This window comes from Arvicanthis niloticus, chromosome 9 (genome assembly GCF_011762505.2).
Source record: "Arvicanthis niloticus isolate mArvNil1 chromosome 9, mArvNil1.pat.X, whole genome shotgun sequence".
In the NCBI taxonomy this organism is placed as follows: Eukaryota; Metazoa; Chordata; class Mammalia; order Rodentia; family Muridae; genus Arvicanthis; species Arvicanthis niloticus.
In genome coordinates this window covers 24,926,709-24,950,600 of record NC_047666.1, presented here as the reverse complement: position 1 = coordinate 24,950,600, position 23,892 = coordinate 24,926,709, and the positions used below count along the sequence as shown (strand labels likewise).

General features: G+C 46.7%; 1 protein-coding gene across 4 annotated transcripts in view; it reads left to right on the top strand.

The window, feature by feature from the left end:
• Positions 1 to 23,892, top strand: part of Sfxn5 (sideroflexin 5) — a 120,286-nt gene that overhangs the window by 32,993 nt on the left and 63,401 nt on the right. For 2 of the 4 annotated variants that reach the window (XM_034512095.2, XM_034512092.2), the window contains exons 3-6: positions 698 to 775; positions 9,949 to 9,975; positions 10,458 to 10,512; positions 12,070 to 12,095. In XM_034512095.2, coding sequence (XP_034367986.1) covers positions 698 to 775; positions 9,949 to 9,975; positions 10,458 to 10,512; positions 12,070 to 12,095 — 186 coding nt within the window. Of the gene's footprint in view, positions 1 to 430; positions 624 to 697; positions 776 to 7,029; positions 7,118 to 9,948; positions 9,976 to 10,457; positions 10,513 to 12,069; positions 12,096 to 23,892 lie in introns of those variants that run through there. The other 2 variants (XM_076940007.1, XM_076940008.1) reach the window with 2 other exon arrangements.

The following is a 23,892-nucleotide window of genomic DNA, read 5'->3' as shown; positions in this document are numbered from 1 at the left end:
TCTCTTGGAGAATGAAAGCTGTCTTCTATACCTATTGTTCTTTGTTTAAAAAAAATGAGATTCAACCCTCTTTCCCTCCTCTCTCTCTGTCAGGTATTGTAGCCATAAGTACTTGAGTAAGTAAATCTGTTGCTATTTTAAAATGTTTTTATTCACTTTGTGTGTGAGTGTGCATGGGTGTGGAGGCCAGAGGTCAACCTCAGATGTGATTTCCCCAGGTGCTACTGACCTTTTTGTTTTGAGAAGAGTGCCTCTCACTGGCCCGGAGCTCACCAAGCAGGCTGTGCTGTCTACCCAGCAAGCCCCAGGAATCCCTGTTTCAACCCCTTTAGCTTCAGGATTCCAAGAATGTACTACCTCATTTTTGTGTTTTAGTGCATTTTGGGGATTTGAACCGAGGTCCTTGTGTTTGCATGCAAGCGCTTTACTGACTAAACCATCTCCTGAGTTTTAGTTCAGTTTCTGGTTGGACTGGCCTGATCCGTTATATATCATACCACTGCTGTTGAGCCCAGTCAGTCCCTGTGGAAGGACATTTAGACAGGACTCTTCCTACCGTTTCGTGTGTATTCTGAGGGCTGTGGCAATGCACCATGAACACTGACACTCTGGCTGATGCTGAGGTAGTCTCATGAAGGAAGAACTTTCAGGAGTACTGGTCTGATGCCACACAGTGTCTCTTCTCTTTCCTCTACAGAAACGTCTCAGAGAGGCTGTGCAACTGCTGGAGGATTACAAGCATGGCACCCTACGCCCAGGAGTTACCAATGAACAGGTACCTATGCCAGGAGGTGGGCAGAGGCAGGGGGATGATCCCAGAATCGTGTGGCTGTTAGGCCAAAGTTTTTCTTTTTGTTCAGAAACTTTACTTCAAAACTTTATTCCATATTTTTCAAAGAAATATTTACACATAGTTTAAAAAGACCCTTGTAATAATAATAATAATTAAAAAACAAACCATTGTGTTGTTCCTCCCCAGGCCAATTCCTGGTCATCAGAAGAAGCTCCTTTTAGAATTTCCGCTGTAAATGTGTATTTACTGTGTAAATCTGTACTTCTTCATTTGTACTGCTGTTTCTCAGCTATTTGGCACTGAAGGTGATGGGTCTCTCTTACCCTCCATATCGGTAAAGATACATCTTCCTTCTAGTCCAGCCTCCTCCTCAAATATTTCATCATGGCTTTGAGATCTGTATTTCAGCTGCTCATGTCATTCCAGTTATTAAATAACAGCCACTGACCAGTCAAGTTGTTTGTATCATGACTGGTTCTTGTCTTTTTCCACTTTGTGTTTTATCTGGAGTTAATCATTGCCGTGTTTTTCACTAATAAGCTTTGTTCCACTCCTTGCTCTTGCTGCATCCTCTGCAGTCCGTATTTCAGTGCCTCCTTTTACTCTACAGTCCCCTCCTTTCATTGCCAGTTTCCCTTCCCTTCAGCCAGCCATCCCGGGTCTTTCTTTCCGTTGTGTATCCTGTAGCTCTGGTCAAACCCTTCTTGTGGCTCCCTGAAAGGGATGGATCAGAAGAATGTTTAAATGTTTGGAGTGTTTAGCTATTGCTGTTTTTTGAGATAGAGTCTCACTCACCATATAGACAAGGCTAGCCTCAAACACAGAGACCCACCTTAAAGGCATGTGCTACCACTCAAACTTAACATGTCACTGGGTGAGAAAGTCCTAGGTCAACAATTATCTTTCTCCTCACAATTTTGAAGACTATTGCTTATTTTCTCCTGACCTGTAATATGGCTTTTGGGAAATCTGATGACTTTAATTTCTGATTTTTTTGAAGATTGTCTGCGTTCTTTCTCTGAGGTTATTTATGATCCTCTATCCCTTCTTTGCCTCTGTATCCATCCATCCTCTCCATGCTGTAGCTTCTCTCCTTCCTCCTCTTCCTTCTGTCCTTTTTGTTGTTGTTGAGAGGCTCTTATGTAGCCCAGGATAGCTCTCAACCTTGCTTTATAGACAAGGATGTCTTTGAACTCTTGATACTCTTGACTTCAAATTCTCTCCATTTCAAGAGTGCTTAGAACTTGGGTTATAGGCTTCCCTTTACCCCTTCTCTCTCTCTCTCTCTCTTTCTTTTTCTCTTTCTCTTTCTTTCTTTCTTTCTTTCTTTCTTTCTTTCTTTCTTTCTTTCTTTCTTTCTTTCTTTCTTTTTGAGACAGGGTTTCACTCTTTAGCTCAGCCTAGCTGCAAACTCATGGCAGTCCTTGTGCCTCAGCCTCTTACATACTGGGATTACAGACATGCGTTTCCATGCCCAGCTTATCCAAAGTAGTTGAGTTGTTTAAACATCAGTGTGGTGACTCCCTTAAACCTGAAAGTTCTTAGCAGTCCTGGCAAAGTTGTTTATATGTTATTGTTGTTGTTGAGTCAGGGTTTCATTATGGAGGTGGCTAGCCTTGAACTCAAGGTAATCCTCCTGTCTCTGGGATTAGAAGAGTGAGCCATCATATTCAGCTATACTGTTTCTTTGACTTCTTATTGTTCTGCCACTCCTAGACTTCAGATATTAGATGTATTCTGTGTGATCATGTGTCCACTGTATGCACTTGTTAGTGTGTGCATGTGTGTGTGTGCAGGTGCATGTGTGTGTGTGCAGTAGTGTGTTTGGAAGACAGATGGTGGCTTTCCTCAACTGCTCACCACATTTATTTCTTTGAGAAAGAGCCTCCCACTTGTTGATTTGGCTATGGCTGTTGGCCATTACGAGTCTCTGCCCCTCACATCACTGGGCTCGCAGGTGTACATTGTCACATCTGCCTTTTTACACAGGTGTTGGGGATCCAATTTTAGGTGTTCATGGTTGCATAGCAGGCACTTCCCCAAGAGCGCCATCTCCTGAGTTCCACATGGTAGACACACGGTAGACATCGTAAACTGACACTCCGGTTCCCTCCTTCCCTCTCTATGTGATGGGGACTTGAACCCAGGGTCTGTTGTGTGCTAGGCAAGTGCTCAGCACTGAAGTAATCCTCCTCTCTCAGGTTTCCTTGCGTCTCCTTCTTCTTTCTTTCCTTCACTCCAGGACAGAGGGCAAGGATGAAGCCGGGTGGGTGTCTTTCCTCACAGGAGACCCCACCCCACCAACAGAAAAGACAGTAAAGAACAGTGGTAGTGTGGGAGAGCACTGGACGCAGAAACTTGCCCAGACTCAGGGCAGCTAGAGAATTAGTTTTCTTCTCTTTCCTCCTCTTCCTTCTTCAATGTTTTAAGACAGGGTCTTTCTGTATAGTCATGGCTGCCCTAGAATGTGTTACGTAAACCAGGCTAGCCCCAAACTCATAAAACTCATCCTTCTGTGACTTGAGTGCTGAGATTAAAGTTGTATGCCACAAACTTAACCTGCAAGATTTTTCTTTTTTTTTTTTTTTTTTTAACTTGAGGTTAGCTGATGAGAAGCCTGCTAATGAGGAGGGGTGGGGTTGGGGCTGGGGGTGGTCTAGGCAAGGAAGAGAAAGGAGTGGGCAAGTTTTCGGTGGGACTGGGGCAGACAAAGATGCACATTGTGTTGAAAGTTCAGAGAGGAAGCACCTCAGGGAGAATGTGCTAGAGTCTAGCATGCTAAAGTGACCTCAGTACCTTGGCCCAGTGCCCATGCAGGCCTCTGAGGAGTGAGGAGACAGGAAGCCCAGGCAATCAAGCAGGTCCTGTCTGTCTTGAGGTATTTGCCCTGCAGCCCTGGGCAGAGAGTCAGGCTGTAGCCTCATTCCCTAGCGGTGACATTTCTGTCCGGCCTTCTGTAGCCTGAAGGAGTCCACACGCCTACCAGTGTCTTTGTGCCCATCAGAAGTAAGGCCACTTTCAGAGTCTGGCCTGCTACCTGCCTAAATTCCTTCATTCCCCACGGCCACTGAGCTGGGCCTCTTGGGACCTCCCAGAGTTTGAGGATAGAGGCTACATTATTCTCTTTGCTCCCTCAGATAGCTGAAGAGTTGCTGTCCTGTTTTTCAGCTTTGTTTGCTGTCCCCAAAGCCCCTACCGGCCTCCTGGGAGTGGGGGAAGGGCCTGGAGCTTGGCATTTAGCTGTTTCCTGTGCTGCTGAGTTCTGGCTGGCAGTGGCAGAGCCTGGTGGGTCCATCTGGTGGCTAGGTGGCACAGTACTCTAGGTGTGAGCCTGTCACTCTGGTCCCCTGGAGCAGTGTCTCCCTCTGCTGAGCCTGAAGAATTGGACTATGTGTGGTGGCTGTCACAGTGCCTCCTTCCTTAGGCCAGTCATCAATGTTATCATGTCACATATGCCTGGCCTTCACAGACTGGGGGATAGAGGAGATAGAGATGGCATATCAGCTTCACCACAGCAGTGTGAAATTAAGGAGAACCCCAGGTCCTAGCTCAGGGATGGCCTTGCTTAAGCATCATGTCTGGGGCATCTGAAGAGTCCCATGGATTTCTTGGAATACACAATAGTCGTGATCTCTCTGCACCTGTGCTCTGTCTACTCTATAGTTCTTTGGCAGGTATATGGATCAAAATTCCAAAGCTGGTCCTGGCTGGTCCTGATAATGTCACAAGCCACCTGGAGATATATATATATATATATATATATATATATATATATATATATATATATATAGAGAGAGAGAGAGAGAGAGAGAGAGATATTGGTTTTGCAAGGCAGGGTTTCTCTGTGTAGCCCTGGCTGTCCTGGAACTCACTCTGTAGACCAGGCTGGCCTTGAACTCAGAAATCTGCCTGTCTCTGCCTCCCAAGTGCAGGGATTAAAGGCATGCACCACCACTGCCCACCACTGCCTGGCACCACCTGGATATCTTGTGAGTGCCCTTAGTTATCTAAGCCATCTGAGGTGGTATGTCCTGTGGCCTTGCTTGCTTTTCTGTTCATGGACAGCTGATAGCTTCTCCACAGATGGTTACCTTCTTGAATGGCTGCCACACAATGAATGGCTTGTGACTTGCATGAGCTCTACAGTGTAGAGTCTCCTCTCTCAGCTTGGCCGGTCAGTCTCCACCCCTGCAGTTATAGTCTGCTTTGATACCCTTGGAAAACACCTTCCAGAATCTTCCAGGTTTCTGCTTTCCTGTGATATGTGGCTTTTTGTCTACCTTCTGAGTCTCATAATCTTGTCTCCCTTCTGGAGGAAATGTTTCAGTTTGGAGGAAGCTGCTGTACTTCAGGTCTCGTGTGTTGCAGGCTGGCTTTAAACGAAGTATGTAGCTAAGGATGACTTTGAATTCCTGACCCTCCCGCCTCCACCTCCAGAGTGCTGGGATTATAGGCAGGTACCACCTTGACTGGTTTATGTGATGCTGACATGGAACCCAGGATTTCAGACATGCTAAAACAGCATTCTACCAACTGAACTACCTATTGTTTTGCATTGAGGTGTTGTTAGTACTTAATACAAAGTAGGTGCTTAATAAACATTTGCTCACTAAGTGAATTCTTTTATAATAAGCTCAAAAGCAAATATCCCTATCTTCATATTACAAAAGAGATATTGGCGGCCCAGAAAGACAAAGTAAATCATCTCCCATCTCCTCGTGAGCCAGTGGGGGATTTTGAATTCAAACCTGGGCTCTGCAGGGCCTGACCTCTAGAGAGAAGCATACAGAAGCCACAACTGCTGCCACAATGCTGCAGAAGCAGGCAGGACGTCCCTCTTCTTTCCTGTATCTGTAGAGTTGGGGGCTCCCTGCACCCCACATAGGCTTGTATAGGTACCTGGTACCTGGAGTTACCATGACAACACAATTAATGGTGCTCTATAATGCACTGGGCTCAACTGATCAATTAGGAAGTTTTTTGTTTGTTGAATGGAGGCGTCCTTCCCATACAGAAGGGTCCCCTTCAGCTCTGTTTAATTACCTTCTGGAGGTTGTTTTAAATAGGCTCTGTCTTCGCTGCCTTAGGAGGTTTAAAGAAGCAGCTTGCTAGGAGACAGAGGGGAAGTAAGTGAGCCAGACTGGGGGTGGGGCTGTTGTTCTCCCTCTGGGTGCTGGGGTGTGTCCTGCCTCCTAGCAGCACGTGGGACCCCAGCCCACCCCTCCCTTAGTCTCCGTTGAGGCAGGTTCAGCTGAGACAATGGCCACTTCTTAAATCAGTGAATTTGTGTGTTCTAACAGCCACCCAGATGGCTTCTCCACACTGCCCTTTGTCCCTGTTCTCCAAGTGAGCCAAACAGAGTCTCAGCTCCCAGTTCCATGCAGGATCATTGCTAAAGCCAGTCATTCTCTCCAGCTCAGGGCTGCACAGCTCCATCCATGTTCATCCAGAGGTGCCCTGGATGCTGGGCTGAGCACAAAGAAGGTTGGCTCTAAACCTGGGGCTGCAGCTCAGAGTAGAGGTGCTGTGTGCTTCTGTGAAGATGCCAGAGATGCTGGCCTGCACTCTCCATGTGGTGGCGAGCCACTGTGGTTCAACTGGGCCTCCATGTGTGGTCATATGTCCCAGGGTGGCTCCCTGTGACCTGTTTGCACAAGCGGCTTGTGGACTTTGAACCTTTCCACTGTGGGCAATACTTGCTGCCTTTTCTGAACACAATATTTAACTTGTCAGTCCAGCAGGTCACAGGGCAAAGCTCAGCAGACACTGTAAACTCAGTGTTTCTAACCTGCTCTTTTGAGTTGGGCCTGGTGTGGTAGACTTGTCAGGTAGAGAGCATGGGTTTCACCTCCTTCCTCTTCTGACTGATGATTGTTATTTGAGACAGGGTTTCTTGTAGCCCAGGATAGCCTCAAATTCACTGTGTAGCTGGGAATGGCTTGAACTGATGATCTTTTTCCTCTACCTCCCAGTCCCAGGCTGGCCTGGAACTTGCTATATAACTTAAGTTGGTCTTGAATCCAGGTTTGTGCCTTAGCCTCCTGAGACTGGGGTTACAGGTGTGCTTTAACATACTGGGAAAAAAAAATATACAAGTCAAAGGCGAGTGGGAATTTGACCAGGAGAACAAGGAAAGATGGCAGCTGTCCCCAAGGCCAAAGGGCCTGTGTATGGTCACTTGGCTTTCAGTAGAGATAAAGTACCTGCTGAGAAGAAAAGAAATGTTTGTTTGGCTGGCTCTGCCCTCCCTTGGTGGTGTCCTGTTAGCATCGAGAGGCTATGGTGCAGCCCCACCTAGTTCTGAGACACAGGAAGAAACAGAAGGTACAGGGGTGGGGAGTGCCGGCTTGGGGAAGGTGCATGTCACTTCTCTTCTGCCACAGGGGCTCAGTCACACAGACCCTCACAGTCAGTTGCCACCAGCTGCTGCTTTCTCACTGTGGGGATCTTGCTGGACATTTCACCCTCCACACACCAAGGAGCTAGTGGAGGACTTGCATCTATCCCATTAAAAACCAAAACACAAAAGCAAAACCTTCTTATTTTTTGAGATAGGTTCTCACTATTCACTATGTAGCCCTGGCTGTCCTAGAACTCACTATGAACCGATTGGCCATGAACACACAGAGATATGCTTGCCTCTACCTCCTGAGTGCTGGGATTAAAGGTGTGTACCACTAAGCCTGGCTCATCAAAAGTTTTAAGTACACAGTTTCTTTTTCTAGTGGTTGCCTTTATTAAATTAATCAACTAATAGATTAAACTATAGCAGTGGTTCTTAACCTGTGGATCAAGACCCCTTTGGAGATCACATGACCCTTTTACAGGGGGGCATATATCAGATATTTATATTACAATTCATAACAGTAGCAAAATTCTAGTTATGAAATAGCAATGAAATGATTTTATGGTTGGGGGTCATCACAACATGAGGAACTGTATTAAAATGGTTTAGGAAGATTAAGAACCACTGATCTACCATGGTGTCCAGAGTCTTGAGCATGGCGCACAGGTGGTGTTGCCCTTTACAGCCAGTCCTGCCTTTGATATATACATATACACACACACACATATATATGTACACTATTAATTTTGAAATGGCAATATGTGAACAAGGTACAGAATTCTAGAAGCATACAAAGAGCAAAGAATAAAAAAAGAAGTTTTAGGAGAAGGCTCACTCAGTAGAGTGCTCGCCGCGCAGACACAAGGACCTGAATTTGATCTCTGGCACCCATGGACAAGCCAGGCAGAGAGGGTGGCATGCAGCTTGAATCCCTGCATTGGGGATGCAGAGATAAGAACATCCTTGGAACACACTGGCCAATCAGTCTAGCTGAATCAGAACAATAACGTATAAAGTGATTGAACACACACGAGATTGACCTCTGGCCTCCTGTGTGCAGAAGCATTGTTCGGGGATGTAGTTCAGTTAGAATGTAGCTTCTGTGTAGGAAGCATTACATAAAATGTGATTGACATTCAGGAGATGGAGCCAGGAGGGTCAGGATTTCAAGGCCATCCTCAGCTCTGTGGAGAGTTTGAGAGCAGCCTGGGATACATAAGACCCTGTCTTGGGGTAGGGATAGTGACTCAGCAGTTAACAGTACACCCTGCTCTTGCAGAGGACCAGAGTTTGATTCTCAGCATCCATACTGGGAAGCTCGTACTGGCTTATAACGCCAGTACCAAGGGATCTGGCGCCCTCTTCTGGCCTCTGTAGAGACCTGCACACATGTGCACCACACCTGCCCCCTGCAAATGTACACGAAGTATACTCATAAATAAAAAATAAATAAAATCTTTATTTTTTTTAAAGGGAAGGTTGAAAGGGGAAAAAAAGAAAAAGGAAGGAAGAAATGGGCAAAGGAAGAAAGGAAGGCAGGCAGGTAGCCAGCTTCCCGTCCAGGAAGTGGGAGAGCTGATGTTTGTCCCTCCCCTTTTTCTTGCAGCACCCCGTGTCTCTCTCTCTCTGAAGATACTGCAAGGTTTTCAAAGTTCTCTTTAGTTCCTGAGTTGTCCTGTTTCCTCTGATTTTTTTTCTGTCTCTGTGTGTATACAGGCTCACTGAGAAAGGATCTTTTCCATTTAGATATTTCAAACATCAATTTGTTTAATGCTTTAAAATAGGGTCCCAGGTATCCCAGGCTGGTCTCAAACTCCCGATCCTCCTGAGTTGCTGGGATCACAGGCCACTGTTTTCTCCAGTGTTGATGTTCACTTGTTGTGTGTTCTGAATTCGAAAAGCACATGTTACCAAGGTGTCCACCTGTGCCTCCAGCCCCTGGGAAGTAGCAACAGGAAGACCAGGACTTTGAGGATACACTATACTACAGAAGATACTGTCTCAAAGTTCCTTCAGTAAGAGAACGGCACCCACCAGGTGCAAAGATTACACATATAACAACGTCACAATGGGGCTCAGTGATTAAGAGCACTGGCTGCTCTTCCAGAGGTCCTGAGTTCAATTCCCAGCAACCACATGGTGGCTCACAACCACCTATAGTAGGGTCTGATGCCCTCTTCTGGTGTGTCTGAAGAGAGCAGTGGTGTACTCATATAAATAAAATAAATATTTTTTTTTTAAAAAAATGTCATAATGAAGGAAAACAAAACAAAAAAAAAGGCGGGCTCGAGCTGCAGCCGTATTGGTGGAATGCCTGTCTAGCATGCTCAAAAGCCTGGGTTTGATCCCGGTATCCCGTGAGCTGAGCATGAGGGAACACATTAAACCACATCCGCTGTAGGTGGAGGCTCCAGGAGGATCAAGAGTTCAGGGTCATCGCCAGCTACATATTGACTTTGAGGCCATGCTGGACTACAGGATATCCTGGCTCGAGAATGAATTCATTGGGGGGTTGGAGAGGTGGCTCAGTGGTTAGACCACTGGCTGCCCTGTCAGAGGACTTGATTCATTTCCCAGCTCCCACACGAGGTGGCTCACATCTGCCTGTCCACTCCAGCTCCGGGGAAATGTGTCATCCTCTGACCTCCACAGGCGTGCACACACGTGGCATTTACTCACACACATAACATACTTGTATGTTAATAAGTAAAAATAAATCTTAAAAAATGTAAAATGAAAAGACAGCACGGCTCACAGATCTCAAACTACTAGAGCGTTTCATTCTTATTTTTCTTTCTCTCTTTTTCAGCTCTGGAGTGCACAGAAAATCAAACAGGTAATTTAGTCTGGGTTCTTTCCTTCTCCTTCTCTGTGCTTTCCTGGACCCCTCCTCTCCCCGTCCCAGGCATCTGGTAGAAACCCTCGTTCCATGGCTACTGGGTATCCAGCCTCTCCCTACCCATCCTTCCTCCTAGCACCCCAGTCCCTGAACATCCAAAGGCTGGGGTTCTGGCCTGACTGGCCTTGCCCAGGGAACTCTGGAAGTTCCAAGAAAAGACTGGGTTCTGTCCACCAGGTCTGGTTCTGTGCCTGTTATGTGTCAGCCAAGGGTAAGAAGACTTCAAAGTGGGCACAGTCTTAGCTCCCATGGGGTTGGGGGCTGTTCGAGGAGGAGGATACCAACCATGGCCAAGTGTTCAGAGGCAACATAGAGGCCCTGGAGAGAGGGTCTTCTTGGGGCAGCTGTCCTATCTCTTATCCCTTATCCTTATCCTTAATACTTCTGGTTGTCTTCCCACTCTCCTCTCCTATGTCCAGGCTATCCTACACCCAGACACCAATGAGAAGATCTTCATGCCTTTCAGAATGTCAGGTGAGCTCCCAAGACCCTCCTGCCTTTGCCCAGCTGGAGGTGCTGGCTGCGACAGAGCTAGGGGTGGCCACGTTTCAGACATTATATGAATTTTCCTGGGAAGACATGAAAAAACATGATCTTGTTGTTAACTAGCCTTCCTTTCTGGGCAGACATGTGCAGTGTGTGCTCACAACCCTCGTGTGTATAGACAAGGCAGGGTTCTTGTTCTGTGGAGCCTATGTGCACAGGGGTCTTGCGATTCTCCATCCAGGAAGTCCCTATCTGGTATCCCCTCGAGGGCTACTTTGTGTGTTTCACACTTGGGGCTCAGGGTACATTTGCTCAGGCTGAGATAGAGGCCCTTTCCCTGTCTCTGAGAGGATATGGATTTTGCCCCAAGTCACTACGGAGGGGTGTATCCACACCAGTGCACTGCCATCTCTTCCTAGACATTTTTACCCACTACGATTCATGAGAATGCTATGAAGGGCTACTGTTTGCTGCCTTGGAAAGGCCTCCACCTGGCTGGGAATGGAGACCTCAGTCAGCTGAGAATACCCTACCTCAGAAAGCCTGACCTCCTAGAGACTTAGCCAAGACATGGCTGTGTGATACCATTTTGTGAACTGGGGCACTGGCTGTCGGTAGCCCTGGCTTTGCTGTGAAGGGCTTAGATAGCAAAGGCTCTAAACACATAGGGCCTAATAGAGCTGTCCACACCCCTCTCTGGGCATAGCAGGCTCACACCCCAGCCTGCCTTTTTTTTTTTTTTTTTTTTTTTTTTTTTTTAAATCTGGACCTTTCTGAAGCAGACATTCCTTTCAGCCCTCTTATTTCAACCCCCAGACTTGGCCCTGTCCCCAGAGGGAGGCGCAGGAGAGCTGTGGCGTCAGCTCACAGAGCTGTGTTTGCTCAGGATGTGAACCTGGGTTCTCCGTACAACTCAGATGAGTATGGCTCCTGGGGCCTGCCCATCAGCTGACTGTTTTGTTTTTTGTTTTGTTTTTGTTTTTTGAGACAGGGTTTCTCTGTGTAGTCCTGGCTGTCCTGGAACTCATTCTGTAGACCAGGCTGGCCTCGAACTCAGAAATCCACCTGCCTCTGCCTCCCAAGTGCTGGGATTAAAGGTGTGCGCCACCACTGCCCTGCGGAGGGGTTTTTGTTTGTTTGGTTGGTTTTTTGTTTTGTTTTTTTAAGGCTAAGGAAGGAAGACACTCAGGGTTCCTTAGGAGATAAAATCATAGAGATTGGGGGTTGGGGGAGGTTGAGTATTGTGTCTCAGAGAGGAAGTGGTTCAGAGGACCACTGGTGACCAGCAGCAGGCCAGCCTCTGGGTTCTTGAGGGAGCTGGAGTTGTCTGGCAGCTGGGAAACAGAGAGGGGTTGGGGAGTCAGGGGGACAGTGAGTCTTCTGCTTTGGGGAGAGCTGAGTCAAGGGAAGGCTGTGGAGTCTCTCTATGATTATGTTGGGCTTCTTCACCAGAGCCATGGGTCAGAGCAAGCCCCAGAAGCTTCTGGGTATCTCATGAGACCCAGAAGATTCATGGGACCTGACTCTTTCTCTCCTCACCCACAGGTTACATTCCTTTCGGGACGCCAATTGTAAGTCTTCCCTGCAAAGGGTTTTCTTTTCCAAAACGAAACTTCAAATGTCTAACAGCATCATTGTTCATAAAGACGTGGCAGAGGATCTAGTTAACTGTCCTGGTGGGGCACTGCTGGGAGAAAGGGTGCCTGCATCCTTACTGTTAGTGAGCTCTGCACCAAAGGGGTCTGACTCCCCCCCACCCCCCACCCAGGGGAAGGAAAGCTCCTTAGACCCTCATCTTGGAGACTGGGAGTTTTCCAAAGAAGCCAAAAAAGTGGGAAGACAAGGGCACCTTGTGGAAATTGAAGTTGCAAATTAATTCAGACAGGGTTTCTGTGTTCTTTTTGTTTGGTTTTGGAGTTGGGTTTAGCCCTGCTCATGATTTCTTTCCTGTGTTAAGTATTCTGTGTTATGAATATGGATTAAGTCTGAAAAACAGTGTTGAATGAGAAAATAGTAGCACAGTAGTAATACTCGCTGATGTCATTTATATCATGTTTTAAAATGTGCAAAGTGATAGTATATATAGTGTCCGGGTGTATGCTCTGTGTATCTGTGCGAGCAGCCCTGGGAGTGACAAGCAGGATTCACTCACTGCACCTTCCGCTGCGAGTGGAGAAGGGGTGGAACCCAGTTCCTGCTGGTTCTTACACAGAAGGCAACATTCCCACAATCCTTTGAGGAAGTGAAAAGCACAAACAACGGAGTTACCCTCTAGACTTCTGCATGTGCTTAAAGACTTCATCTCAGGCGTTTGCACTTTTAACTTTGAAAGTTGTTTGTTTCCCCTCCAGATTTTCCTTTTCAAATTCAACCCTTCCCGTTATGCTCGTGATCAAACTTACAGCCCTGTGCACACAACTGCTTTACAGTTGAGCCACATTCAAAGTCCTTGGCTTTTGCTTTGTTTTGGTTTGATTTTTTTTTTTTTTTTTTTGAGACACTTTCTCTGTGTGGTTCTGATCCTCCTTCCTGATCCTCCTGCCTCAGCCTCCCAAGTGCTGAGATTACAGGTGTATACCATTACACTTGGCTTAAAATAAATGATCTATGTATTTATTCTTGTTTTTTGAGATAAGGTCCTATGTACCCCAGGCTAACCTTGATATGCAGTTGAGGTCAACTTTGAACCTGTGATTCTCCTGCCTCCCCTCCTGAGTCCAGGGATTACAAGTGTGAACCGCTGTATTCTCCTTCTGTGACTCTGCAGATGGAATGCAGGCTCCTTGCATGCCAGCGCTTGCCACCCAGGCTGTGTTCCCACACTTCTGAGCCTGGCTTTCATTTTTTTTTTTCCGGCTTGTTAATTTATACTTTGTTGTTTTTCTTTCCATGGCTTATATTAGAGAGATTGTTTTTGCTGGTTCATAGTTGGTCCTTTGGAAGGGAACCCTCCTAATTCTGGTGATGACCAGTGATGACCACACACTCACAATTTTATAGCACAGGTATATTGCATTCTCTATATAAGCATCATCAATATCAGGAATCAAATAGTAGATATGAATCCCCATCCCAGGAGGGGGGTTCAGCATACCGTTTGTGTGCCCTGGTCTTTTTTCATTTTCGGCGTACGGGTTATTACAGGTGCTCAGAGGCTCAGCAGCAGAGACTCCCAGGAAAGTGAGGCTTTTAAGATTGTGTTCCCCAACAATTGCTTCACAATAGACTCTGAATAAGGTTGGGGACACAAATGTGGAAAAGACAAACTGTGCCCTTGAGGACTTTTGTCTGATGGGGTGGAGTAAGGAGCCTGGATTCAGGACTGTGAACAGAGAGAGACCAAGAATTCTATCTACATTTTGAGGCATTTATATTGAGATGATTCGACTATGTAGCCCAGGCTGGCCTCGAACTCCTAGTCTTCCTGTGTCAGCCTCCCAAGGGCTGAGAATATGGCCCTGTGTCACCGAGGCTGGCTCTTCCTCTAACCTTTACCTCTATACATCTGCCAATTTTTTTAGAGTTGACTTGAACTCTTATCTGTCTCAAATGCCCTGACAGTTTGGCTTTGTGTTTGGCTAATGCTCTTTTAGTAGCATGTGGACCATCCACTGTCTGCATTTGCTTTGCAGGCAATGTCTTTTCCCCTTTCAGGCATAAACAATGTATTTGGCTAAAATGTGTTTTCTTTTGTAAGTAAATTTTTTCCATTTCTTTGGGAATCATTTGATATGTTTTTTTTTTTCTTATCTTTGGAGTTCAAAAATATCTCTGGGATTAAAGGGAAAAAGATGTATATTTTATACAAGAAATATATGAATATGTTCTTTGGGATTCAAAAATACCACCAAGATATATATATATATATATATATATATATATATATATATATATATATATATATAATATTTTAATGCTGGGCACATGCCTGTAATCCCAGCATTGTGGAAATGGGAATGGGAGGATCAGAAGTTTGGGGCCAGCTTCAGCTACACAGAGTTCAAAGCCCTAAGATACCTGAGCCTTTGACTACGAATTATTAAAATTTAGGAATAAAATATTTATATAATCAATACATGAACGTCTTCTTAGCTTTGAATTCAAATAACACAAACAGAAGCGCAGAACCTTAGGACATGTTCCAGGTCAACACAGTGAGACCACATCTCAGAAAGGAAATAAAATAGAAGAAGGAAAAAGGAAAGGAAGGAAGGAAGGAAAGAAAGGAAGAAGAAAGAAAGAAACAAAGAAAGAGAAAGGTTTCAGTTGGTAGAATGCCCATCATAGTAGCCCAGGTTGGCCAGGTAGCTGAAGATGACCTTGAACTTTTGATCTTCTGCCTTTAACTCCAGAGCTCTGAAATCAGAGACATGCATTGCCACACCTGTGTTTCTGGAGATGCAATCAAGGCTTTGCATACGCAAGCCAAATACTCTACTAACTGAACTGTATTTCTGGCTTGGTATTCTTTAAGCAAGTATTTTTATTACTTTTTTTGTGGGGGATGTGTGCACACACCATGGTTCACAGATGTACTAATTTCTCTCCTTCCATGGAAGGTTCCAAAGCTCTAGCTCAGCCCTGGGTCCTGGCAGCAAGCACCTTTACCCCTGAGCCACACTTCTAAGGCCCCAGCCTGCAGTTTTTACCTTTTGTCTTGATTGCTCATTCTTTCTTCTAACAAAAGGATTTAAGCTGTGTTTGCCTTTAGACGATACCAGTATTGTGTATTTTTTTTGTATAATGCAACCCTGTGTTATTGTTTTCAAATAAGTTGGAAAATATAATTTTGAATCCTCCTTAGTTGCGATTTTAAAAAAGTTTCTTTTTAAGTGTGTGTGTGTGTGTGTGTGTGCACGCACATGTGTCTGGGTGGCCACAGAGGCCAGAGATGTCACAGGTGATTGTTAGCCACCTAATGTGATGCTGGGAACTGAACTGAACCGAACCCAGTTCCTGTGCGAGCGTAGTGTGCACTCTTAACCGCTCAACCATGGTCTCCAGCACTTGGATTTATTTTATTTTTAATTATTTTTTGTGTATGGGTTTGCACGTGTGTGTGCAGGTATGTGCAGATGACAGAAGACAGCATGGGTCCCCCCGGAGCTGGAGTTACAGGAGTCTGTGAGCTTCCTGATGGGGGTTCTGGGAACCAAACTTAGTTCTTCTGCAGGAGCAGCACCTGCCCTCACCAGATGAGTCCTCTCCAGCCACTTATTGAGATTAAGTGATTCCCTTTTGAACACTATTAAATTATTGTTATTATTATAGCTTAATCTTATTTTCAGAGAGCATGACCTCTACAATTCTGTCATTTAAAATTTATTGTGTCTGTTTTTTTTTTTTTTTTTTGTCATTGTGGCGTAACTGTTATCAGTTATATGTGGGATCATATAGAAACCATGTAGAAAATTCAGAGTAATCTTGGCTTAAACAACGGCATTTCTCTTGAATGTCAAAGAAGTTTAGATGTGGTTAGAACTGCCCAAAGCCATCAGGAACCGGTCTCCTGTTGTCACCATTCCTCGTCAGTGATTGTTTCTATTGTCCATGTCACCTCACAGCTCCCTTGATAGCTGCTGGAATCCAGTCATATGCACATTTCAGAGAGGTGAAAGAGGGCAGAGTGGAATATCTCCCAACTGAGTCATCTGTTTCCAAGGAGAATTCTTGGGAGTCCCATACAACAGTGACATTCAATGAGGAATTAAACCATTATATGTTGACTCTCAATCATACAGAAATTTTTATGAATGAGAAAGAATGGTAGAATAGTTAATAGGTAGGCATATCAGAGTCTGCCAGAGTCAGTCTTATGTTTGCACATGTGTGTCTCAGTGTGTGTATGCATAGGAGTGTGTACGTGCAGGTCAGAGGACAGCCTCAAGTGTTGTTCCTCGGGTGCAGTCCATCTTGTTTTTTGCCACAGGGTGCCTCACTGGCCAGGTCCTCACCAAGCAGGCTAGGCTGGTTAATGAGCTCCGGGAATCCTCATGTTTCCAATTCCCCTGTGCTGAGATAAGACTGTCACACTACACCCCAAACCTCACTTCTTTTTTAAAGTGGGTTCTATTGGGATTGAACCTAGGTCCTCATGTTTGTAAGGCAAGCACCTCATTGACTGAGCCATCTTCTTCAGCTCTGATATAATAATTTTTATAAACATTTACATCGATACATCATTTGGCAATATTATCACACCAGAGACCGGAGCTGGTCACTCACAGGTGGATACAGGCTCATGGTCCACGGAGTGACTAGATGGATGGATTTTTAGCAGAGTCAGTGACTGCTCTCAGCCAGAACAGATCAACAAAGCTAAGAGTGTAGCTCTGTTTTGTTGTGGAGGTTTTGTATGAGACAGGGTTTAATCATAGAGTGCCACTGAGGTGCTCTGTCACACCCCAGACAAATGCATCCTGGTAGGAAACTGCAGCCTTGTTGGTGTCCAGGCTTGGGATGCCGATCTCTTTTCTGTGCACTGTGAAAGCAGATGTGCAGAATGGCCCAGTCCTTAGGGCCCATGAAAAAGAACCCCTGAGTTAGCATGCAGTGTGGAGACAACACACCTCAGAGCAGCAGCGTGGTCTCCAGGGAAGCAAAACAGGCAGCACGTTGAGACATGATGTCCCAGTAGACAGTTCAGCAGCTGACCTGCTTCTGAGTCCCAGAGAGCCATGTCCCAAGACTGAGAGCAGTGGGTCAGAGGTGAATCTCCAGTTGAGCCTGTGGGTATGGTGAAACCAAGGCCATCCATCCCTGTGCTTGGACACGGCAGGCAACGTGGTAGTTAACAGGTCCCACTCTTGACGCCGGCCATCACCAGATTAAAACCTCACTGTCTTATATGGAAGGAACATGGCTGTTCCCAACACTCACAACCTGGCTCCCCTCAGCCACAGTAGCCCCTCTAATGTCCCGCTGTTGCCTGACATCCCCAAACATTCCTTCGTTACTGGTCCTACAGAGGCTGGAAGGCTCCAGTCCACACCTTCATGAAGCCCCTGGTCAGAGTGAGTAAGAAATATACTCGAGTAGAAGCCACTGAAAACGCTTACCGAAATAGAAATGAGAGTGCCAGCGAATGTGCTAGGAGCTGGGCCCCTGAGTGATGAAGGGAAGGGGCGAGGAAAGCTGGCAGGTGCCTCAACTGAGAAGTTCCTAGATGTCACATCCAAGCAGCCTCTGCCTACATGAACATCCCTGCTGGACCCCATACCCTCCTGCTTACCCTGAGAGTAACCTCACTCCTACCCCAGGGCTCGGAGGGACGAGCTGGTTCTCACAGGCACCGGTGCCAGTTTAGTCAGCAGATTTCACAGATCCACTGGCACTCGTGTCGGGGCTTATTTTAAGCTTAACATTTAAAGATGGGAACTTTCCCCCACTTTCATGTGTGGCAAAAAGATCCCAATTTATACAGAAGCGCGGATGCTAAGCCAGAGTGTCCAGGCCACTTCTGCGGCTGCTGTGGCCCAGTCTCCATCCTTTCAAGGTTCTCCAAGAAGCTCCCACCATGGGGGTATTTTCTACAGTCGATTCCTTTTTCCTTAGCTTTCCACTGTAGTATGAAACACTGTCCTTCCCATGAGCCCGTAATAGAAGGGGCAGGACTCCCCTGCCCTGGAGTCTGTGCAACTCTTCTGCCTGGGCCCTGCATGCCTCACATGCCAGAAGCTCAGTGCTTCATGGACCTCTGTTCCCTGGGTACATGGTACCTCCCTTCTCAGCTCTGCACTCCCATCCAGTCTAGAAGTTTCAAATCTCAGAAGGATGCAGGATGCAGACCACGAGCCCCTAGTCAGTGGGTCTAATGCCCTGCTTGTTTGTTTGTTTGAAAAACCTCAGATGTAATTAAGCCTGTTCTAAGCTCACTAAGTAACTGAGGACCCTTGAACTTCTGATTCTCCTGCTCCTCCTCCCAAGTGCGTGGATTCTAGGTGTGCATCGACACACAGGGTTCATGCAGTGCCACACATGGAACCCAGAGCTTCGTGCATGTTAGACAAGCACTATACCCACTAAGCTACCTTCCCGGCCACAGGTTCTAACTTTTTTGTGACATTAGAGACTTGGGTTACATGATCTGAGCTTTCTCTTATTGTTCTGGATACTCCCAAGGGTATAGAAACCCTAAGACTCAGAAGGTACTCATGGGGTCACTGAATCACCACTGTATGGGAGAGGTAAAGTGTTTACTTTCTGTCAGGGTTTGTCCATGTCCCAGGGCTTTACTGACATGCTGAGTCCTTGTTAATGCAAGCTGCTTTCTCCTGTCTTCTAATCTTCATTCCAGCTCCTCACTGCCCACCTCCAGTGTCACCAAATAACAATCATTTGGGCCCCATCTATACCATGCAAGAGTTGCCAGTCCAGTTAAAGCTAGACCCCATCAACCAAGGTTAGTCTTGACAAAAGCTACTTGTGGAGACGCCTGCAGCCTTTCAACCCATGGGTTGTGACACCTTTGGGGATCAAAGAACCCTTTCACAGGGGTCGCTTTAAGTGCATCAGAAAACACAGATATTTACATTATGATTCATAACAGTAGCAAAATTACAGCAGTTAGGAAGTAGCAATGAAAATAATTTTATGGTAGGGGGGTCACTGCAACCTGAGGAACTATATGAAAGGGTCACAGCATTAGGAAGGTTGAGAACCACTGCTTTATATCAGGTGACACCTGATCCACCGAAGTGTTACTTTTCAGATCATTAGCCATATAAGTCAGAAGGTGGAGGCAAAGCACAAGAAAAAGAAAACCTAGCAAATTGTTGGGCGCCCCAGCTATGGCAGGTCTGTGAGAGAGAGAGAGACAGCTGTTGAAGGTGTGGTGGTGGCATGGGGGTGGTTAGGAAGGGAAGGTACCAAAAGTACTCCACTCGTGAGGGTTGTTAATGCCCTCTGGCTGCTCACCTCCAAGGCTGAGGGCAGTTCTGGGGAACTAGACCGTGCAAACGTGGAGCCAGCTGAGGCGACGTAAGGAAGAAGGAGAGGGTGATGGGAACCTGCAAAGGAACTGAACCTCAACCTGACTGGAGAGCAGAGTAATGGGATGAATGCTGAGCTAAGTGGAGGCTGGGAGGACGGTGGAGGAGAGTTGTTCCTATCATTTTCTTGTCATTTGGGATAATTTGGTGGTACCCTGTGGTGAAGCTCAAAAATGTTTCACACCCCCCCCCCCAATAGATGTGTGTCTGTGTGTGTGTATACACATGCATGTGTTGGTGTACAGACATGTTCAGAGGCCAGAGGTCGACATTATCTGTCTCCCTTGTTTTCCACTTTACCCTGGGACTTTTTCTGAACCTGAAGCTCACCAGTTGTCTAGACTGGCTGGCCATCGAGCCCCCTAGACTTCTCCTGTCTCCTCCTCAACGACGGGATGACAAGCACAAGCTGATGTATCCGACATTTATTTAGTGCTGGGGGTCAGGGGTCAAACCCAGGTCCCCATGCTTGTACAGTGAGCCATTTACTAACAGAGCCATCTCCCTAGTGCCCCCCTTAGGTTGGTTTATTCTTATGTTTATGTCTATGTTTTACCTGCATGTGTATGCATGCATGCATTGCCTATGGAAGTCCGAAGAGGGTGTCAGATCCCTATAACTGGAGTTACAGGGAGTTGTGAGCCATCACGCAGGTTCTGGGAACTGAAGGCAGGTCTTCCGCAAGGACAAGTGTGCTTAACCACTGAGATATCTTTCCAGCCCCCTACACACACACACACACACACACACACACACACACACACACACACACGTGTATATATATAGTGTATATATGTACACATATGTGTACATTCATGTATGTATGTATGTATGTATGTATGTATGTATGTATGTATGTATATGTTATGAGCACTATACAAAGTCCTCATCTGAGAGTAATGTGGGAAAGAGCAAGGCTTAGGGGCTGCTCAGGTTCCCCCTCCCCCAGGCCAGTTATTGGTGCCTTGCATGGCCTGTGCTCTCCTCCACCCCCGACTTCAGCAGCTCAGGTAACACTCCTGGCCAGAAGACTGGGATATTCAAGGTGTTGTTTTCACAGATTAGGACTTGTTTGGGCTCAGGAGATGACTCACTGGCTAACAGCCAACACTGGCTGGTTGTCCAGGGAACCTGAGTTCAGTTCCCATCACCCACACTGGTCAGCTCACAACTGCCTTTAACTCAATCTCCAGAGGACCCAAAGCCTTTATGTCTAGCCTCTGTGGGCACCTGCACTCATGTGCACATACCCACACACATACACATAAATACAAATGCAAATAAGTTTTTTAAAAAATAACTTGTCAGCCAGGCGGTGGTGGCACATGCCTTTAATCCCAGCACTTGGGAGGCAGAAGGCAGGTGGATCTCTCTAAGTTTGAGGCTAGCTTGGTCTATAGAGTGAGTTCCAAGATAGCTAGGGGCTGCACAGAGAGACCCTGTCTTGAAAAACCAAACCAAACAAAAAGCAACCAGCTAAACAAAACCCTCAGAAAAACAATATCTGTCTACAGCAGTTAGGACACTAAAGGAGAGGTGGAATAAACTGTGAGTTCTCCTTTGAAGCATCTTCCAGGTGGGATGGAATACAGTCTCTACTCTGTCCGTAGAGCAGCACAAATGGTCCCTCTCAGCCCCAGAGCCCAGGTGGGTGGGGTGCTGAGTAGAGTTGCTTGGGAGACAACGACATGAGTGAAGATGGAGATGCATCACACTACCAGCATAGAGCCCTTCCTGAAGGCTGCAGCGGAGCCATGACCCAGTCATCAGCACTCCTCACACATTCCTAGGAACTCACAGTTAGCTGGGGTCGACCTCTGGAGGAACTTCTGATCCTTGTTGTGTATCTGTGGTCTGCTGAGTCTGGCTGACCCCTGCTCCTCTCAGCCTCCAGAGGCTTGTACATACATGTGCACACACGTGAACACATATGCGAACACATACATACTCACACAAAGATGTATGCTTTAAGATGATGCTCAATTGTAAGGTGCAGGCTGTGGGGCTCAAAGAAAGGGTGTGTGTGTGTGTGTGTGTGTGTGTGTGTGCAGGCAAGACTGAAAGAGAAACCAGACTGGAGGAGAGATGACACTACTACCTGACATCCTGGCACGTGTGCCAGACACTGAGCCAGATTCTGCCTGTGCCACTCTAGGAGATATGGCTCCTGAGAGATGCCAGGGCGGTCTTTTATTTAACAGGTGAAGACACGGGGGAAGAACTCAAGGAACTTAACCTGGGTCAGTCTTGGCCCCAGAGTCTGATGACCACTAGGTCCACATTAGGACACATGATGGGAGGTGCAGAGAGTTGTGCAGAGAGGACAGCCACCAGAGGGCTGGAGCCGCAGAGAGGACTCCAGCCACTGCATGAACTATAAATGCAAAGAGGGGATGTGTGATTTGGCCAAGGTCCTGCGGCGCGGGAGGGTGGGGGCGGGAAGCAAGCCTGGCTGTTGGCTCCCATTTCCTCCACTTCCATTTTCCCTGGTCCCCATGCATTCTGGGCACTCTCCACCATGTGTGGCCATGCCTGCCGCGCTTCCCTCTTGGAAGAGGTGTGATCCACTGGCATCAGCCGGGTGGACTGGCTCCCTCTCTCCATCTCTTCCTTCCCTTCCCCTGCCGTGTTCTGGAAAGGGCAGCAGGAGGGAATGTGGGCAGGTTGCACTAGAGATATACATCTGAGAGCTGAAGGGAACATTTATTTTTAATGTAGACTGAAAAAGAAAAGGAAGTTATAAAACGCCTGCTCCTGCTCCTGGGACTATACAGATGGTGCAGTGCTTTGCCTAATAGGGAACGAGGCTGGCGCCATGTGCTCTAGGCCCCGCCTGGCCACAGGGACCCAGCGGGCTCTCTGGTGGCCATGGTCTTCTATCCTCATCCTCTCTAGATTGTCTTTTGAATTTCTGGGACATTCTTCGCAGTCAGGCCAGTGTCTCTGTTGTCCCGCTGCCTCGGCTGCCTAGCTCCTGTCACACATACACAAACACACACAGACATGCGTGCACTCATGCACACAAGTCTCCCTTAGCAGAAGTCGACTTCTATCCGCCAATAGTCAAGCTTGGCTTTCCTAAAGCCCTGTTTGAATGTTAGAATCCATCAGCCTCGCTCACTCTTGAGCCCCTCTTTGACCTGTCTAGCTTTTCCTGTCTTGTATGGTCTTTGTGTTTTGTGGTTAGGAGGTGTTTCAGTTCATTTTCTTTTCACTGTGACAAAACTTCTGTATAGACACAGTTTAAGTAAGGAAGAATTTGTTTCGGCTTGTAGTTTGAGGAAACTGTCCCTCACAGTGAGAGGTCACAGCAGCTGGAATGGAGGTGGCCATGCTACACCCACTTCTCGGGAAGCACAGACGAATGCAGGTGCTCAGTGAGCTTCCTACTTTTGATTCAGTTCAGGACTCCAGTTAATGGGATAGGGCTGCCTACATCCAGAGTGAGTCTTCCCACCTCAGTTAAATCTTTGTGGAATCTATCGTGAAACACCCTGAGGTGTATGCCATCCTAAATTCCATCAGTCAAGTTGACAATGAAGATTAACCATCACAGATACCATTTAAGCCCACTCCCCACCCCTACTGTTGCCAGAAGCCTTAGAGCACACTCTATCTACTATGCCCCGCCCACTGGGTAGAGTGGTAACTGAACCCCCACTTCCTTTGTGCTCATTGAGACAAGCTGGAGGAGTACCTTAGAATCAAAACCAGAGTGCCAAGCTGGAGATTGAGAGACTGACTCTTGAATTTACTAGAAAGACTTGGATAGATTCCCTGCACATCTCAAAGCCTTAGCCAAATAGGAAGGTCGTCTCTATTTTATAGGGTCCTCATTATTGTAAGGGTTATGGTAAATGTCATGGCAGGCAGCAAGGGTCATCCAACCCAGTCAGTCATGTGCCTTGGGAGCATGTCTGACATAGCCTAGGTGCAAGTTTATTTAGGGGTCTGGATTGTTCTAGAAAAGATTCTGTGTCATTTTTTTTAAAAGGCATACAATGGGATAAAATGGTACCCAAAGAAGGTTAGCAGAGGGAAGATGGTGAGGCTGTGAATGGGCACAGAGCATGAGCAGTGGGGTCTGTACCCATGAGAGCCGTGGGCAGAGGGAGCTGGCCAGAGCTTCTTTTTATTTTATTTATTTACTTATTTATTCTTCTTGTTAGTGTGTGTGTGTGTGTGTGTGTGTGTGTGCATGTGTGGGCGCACATGCACAACACCATGTATGTGTGGAGATCTGAGAACAACTTTGAGGAGTCAGAGAGTGGCTTCTAGGGCTGGAAGTCAGGTTGTCAGGCTTAGATGGCTAACACTTTACCCACTGAGCCATTGTATTGACCCTGGCCTAGGCTTCTTAATGGTTAGACACAGGTAA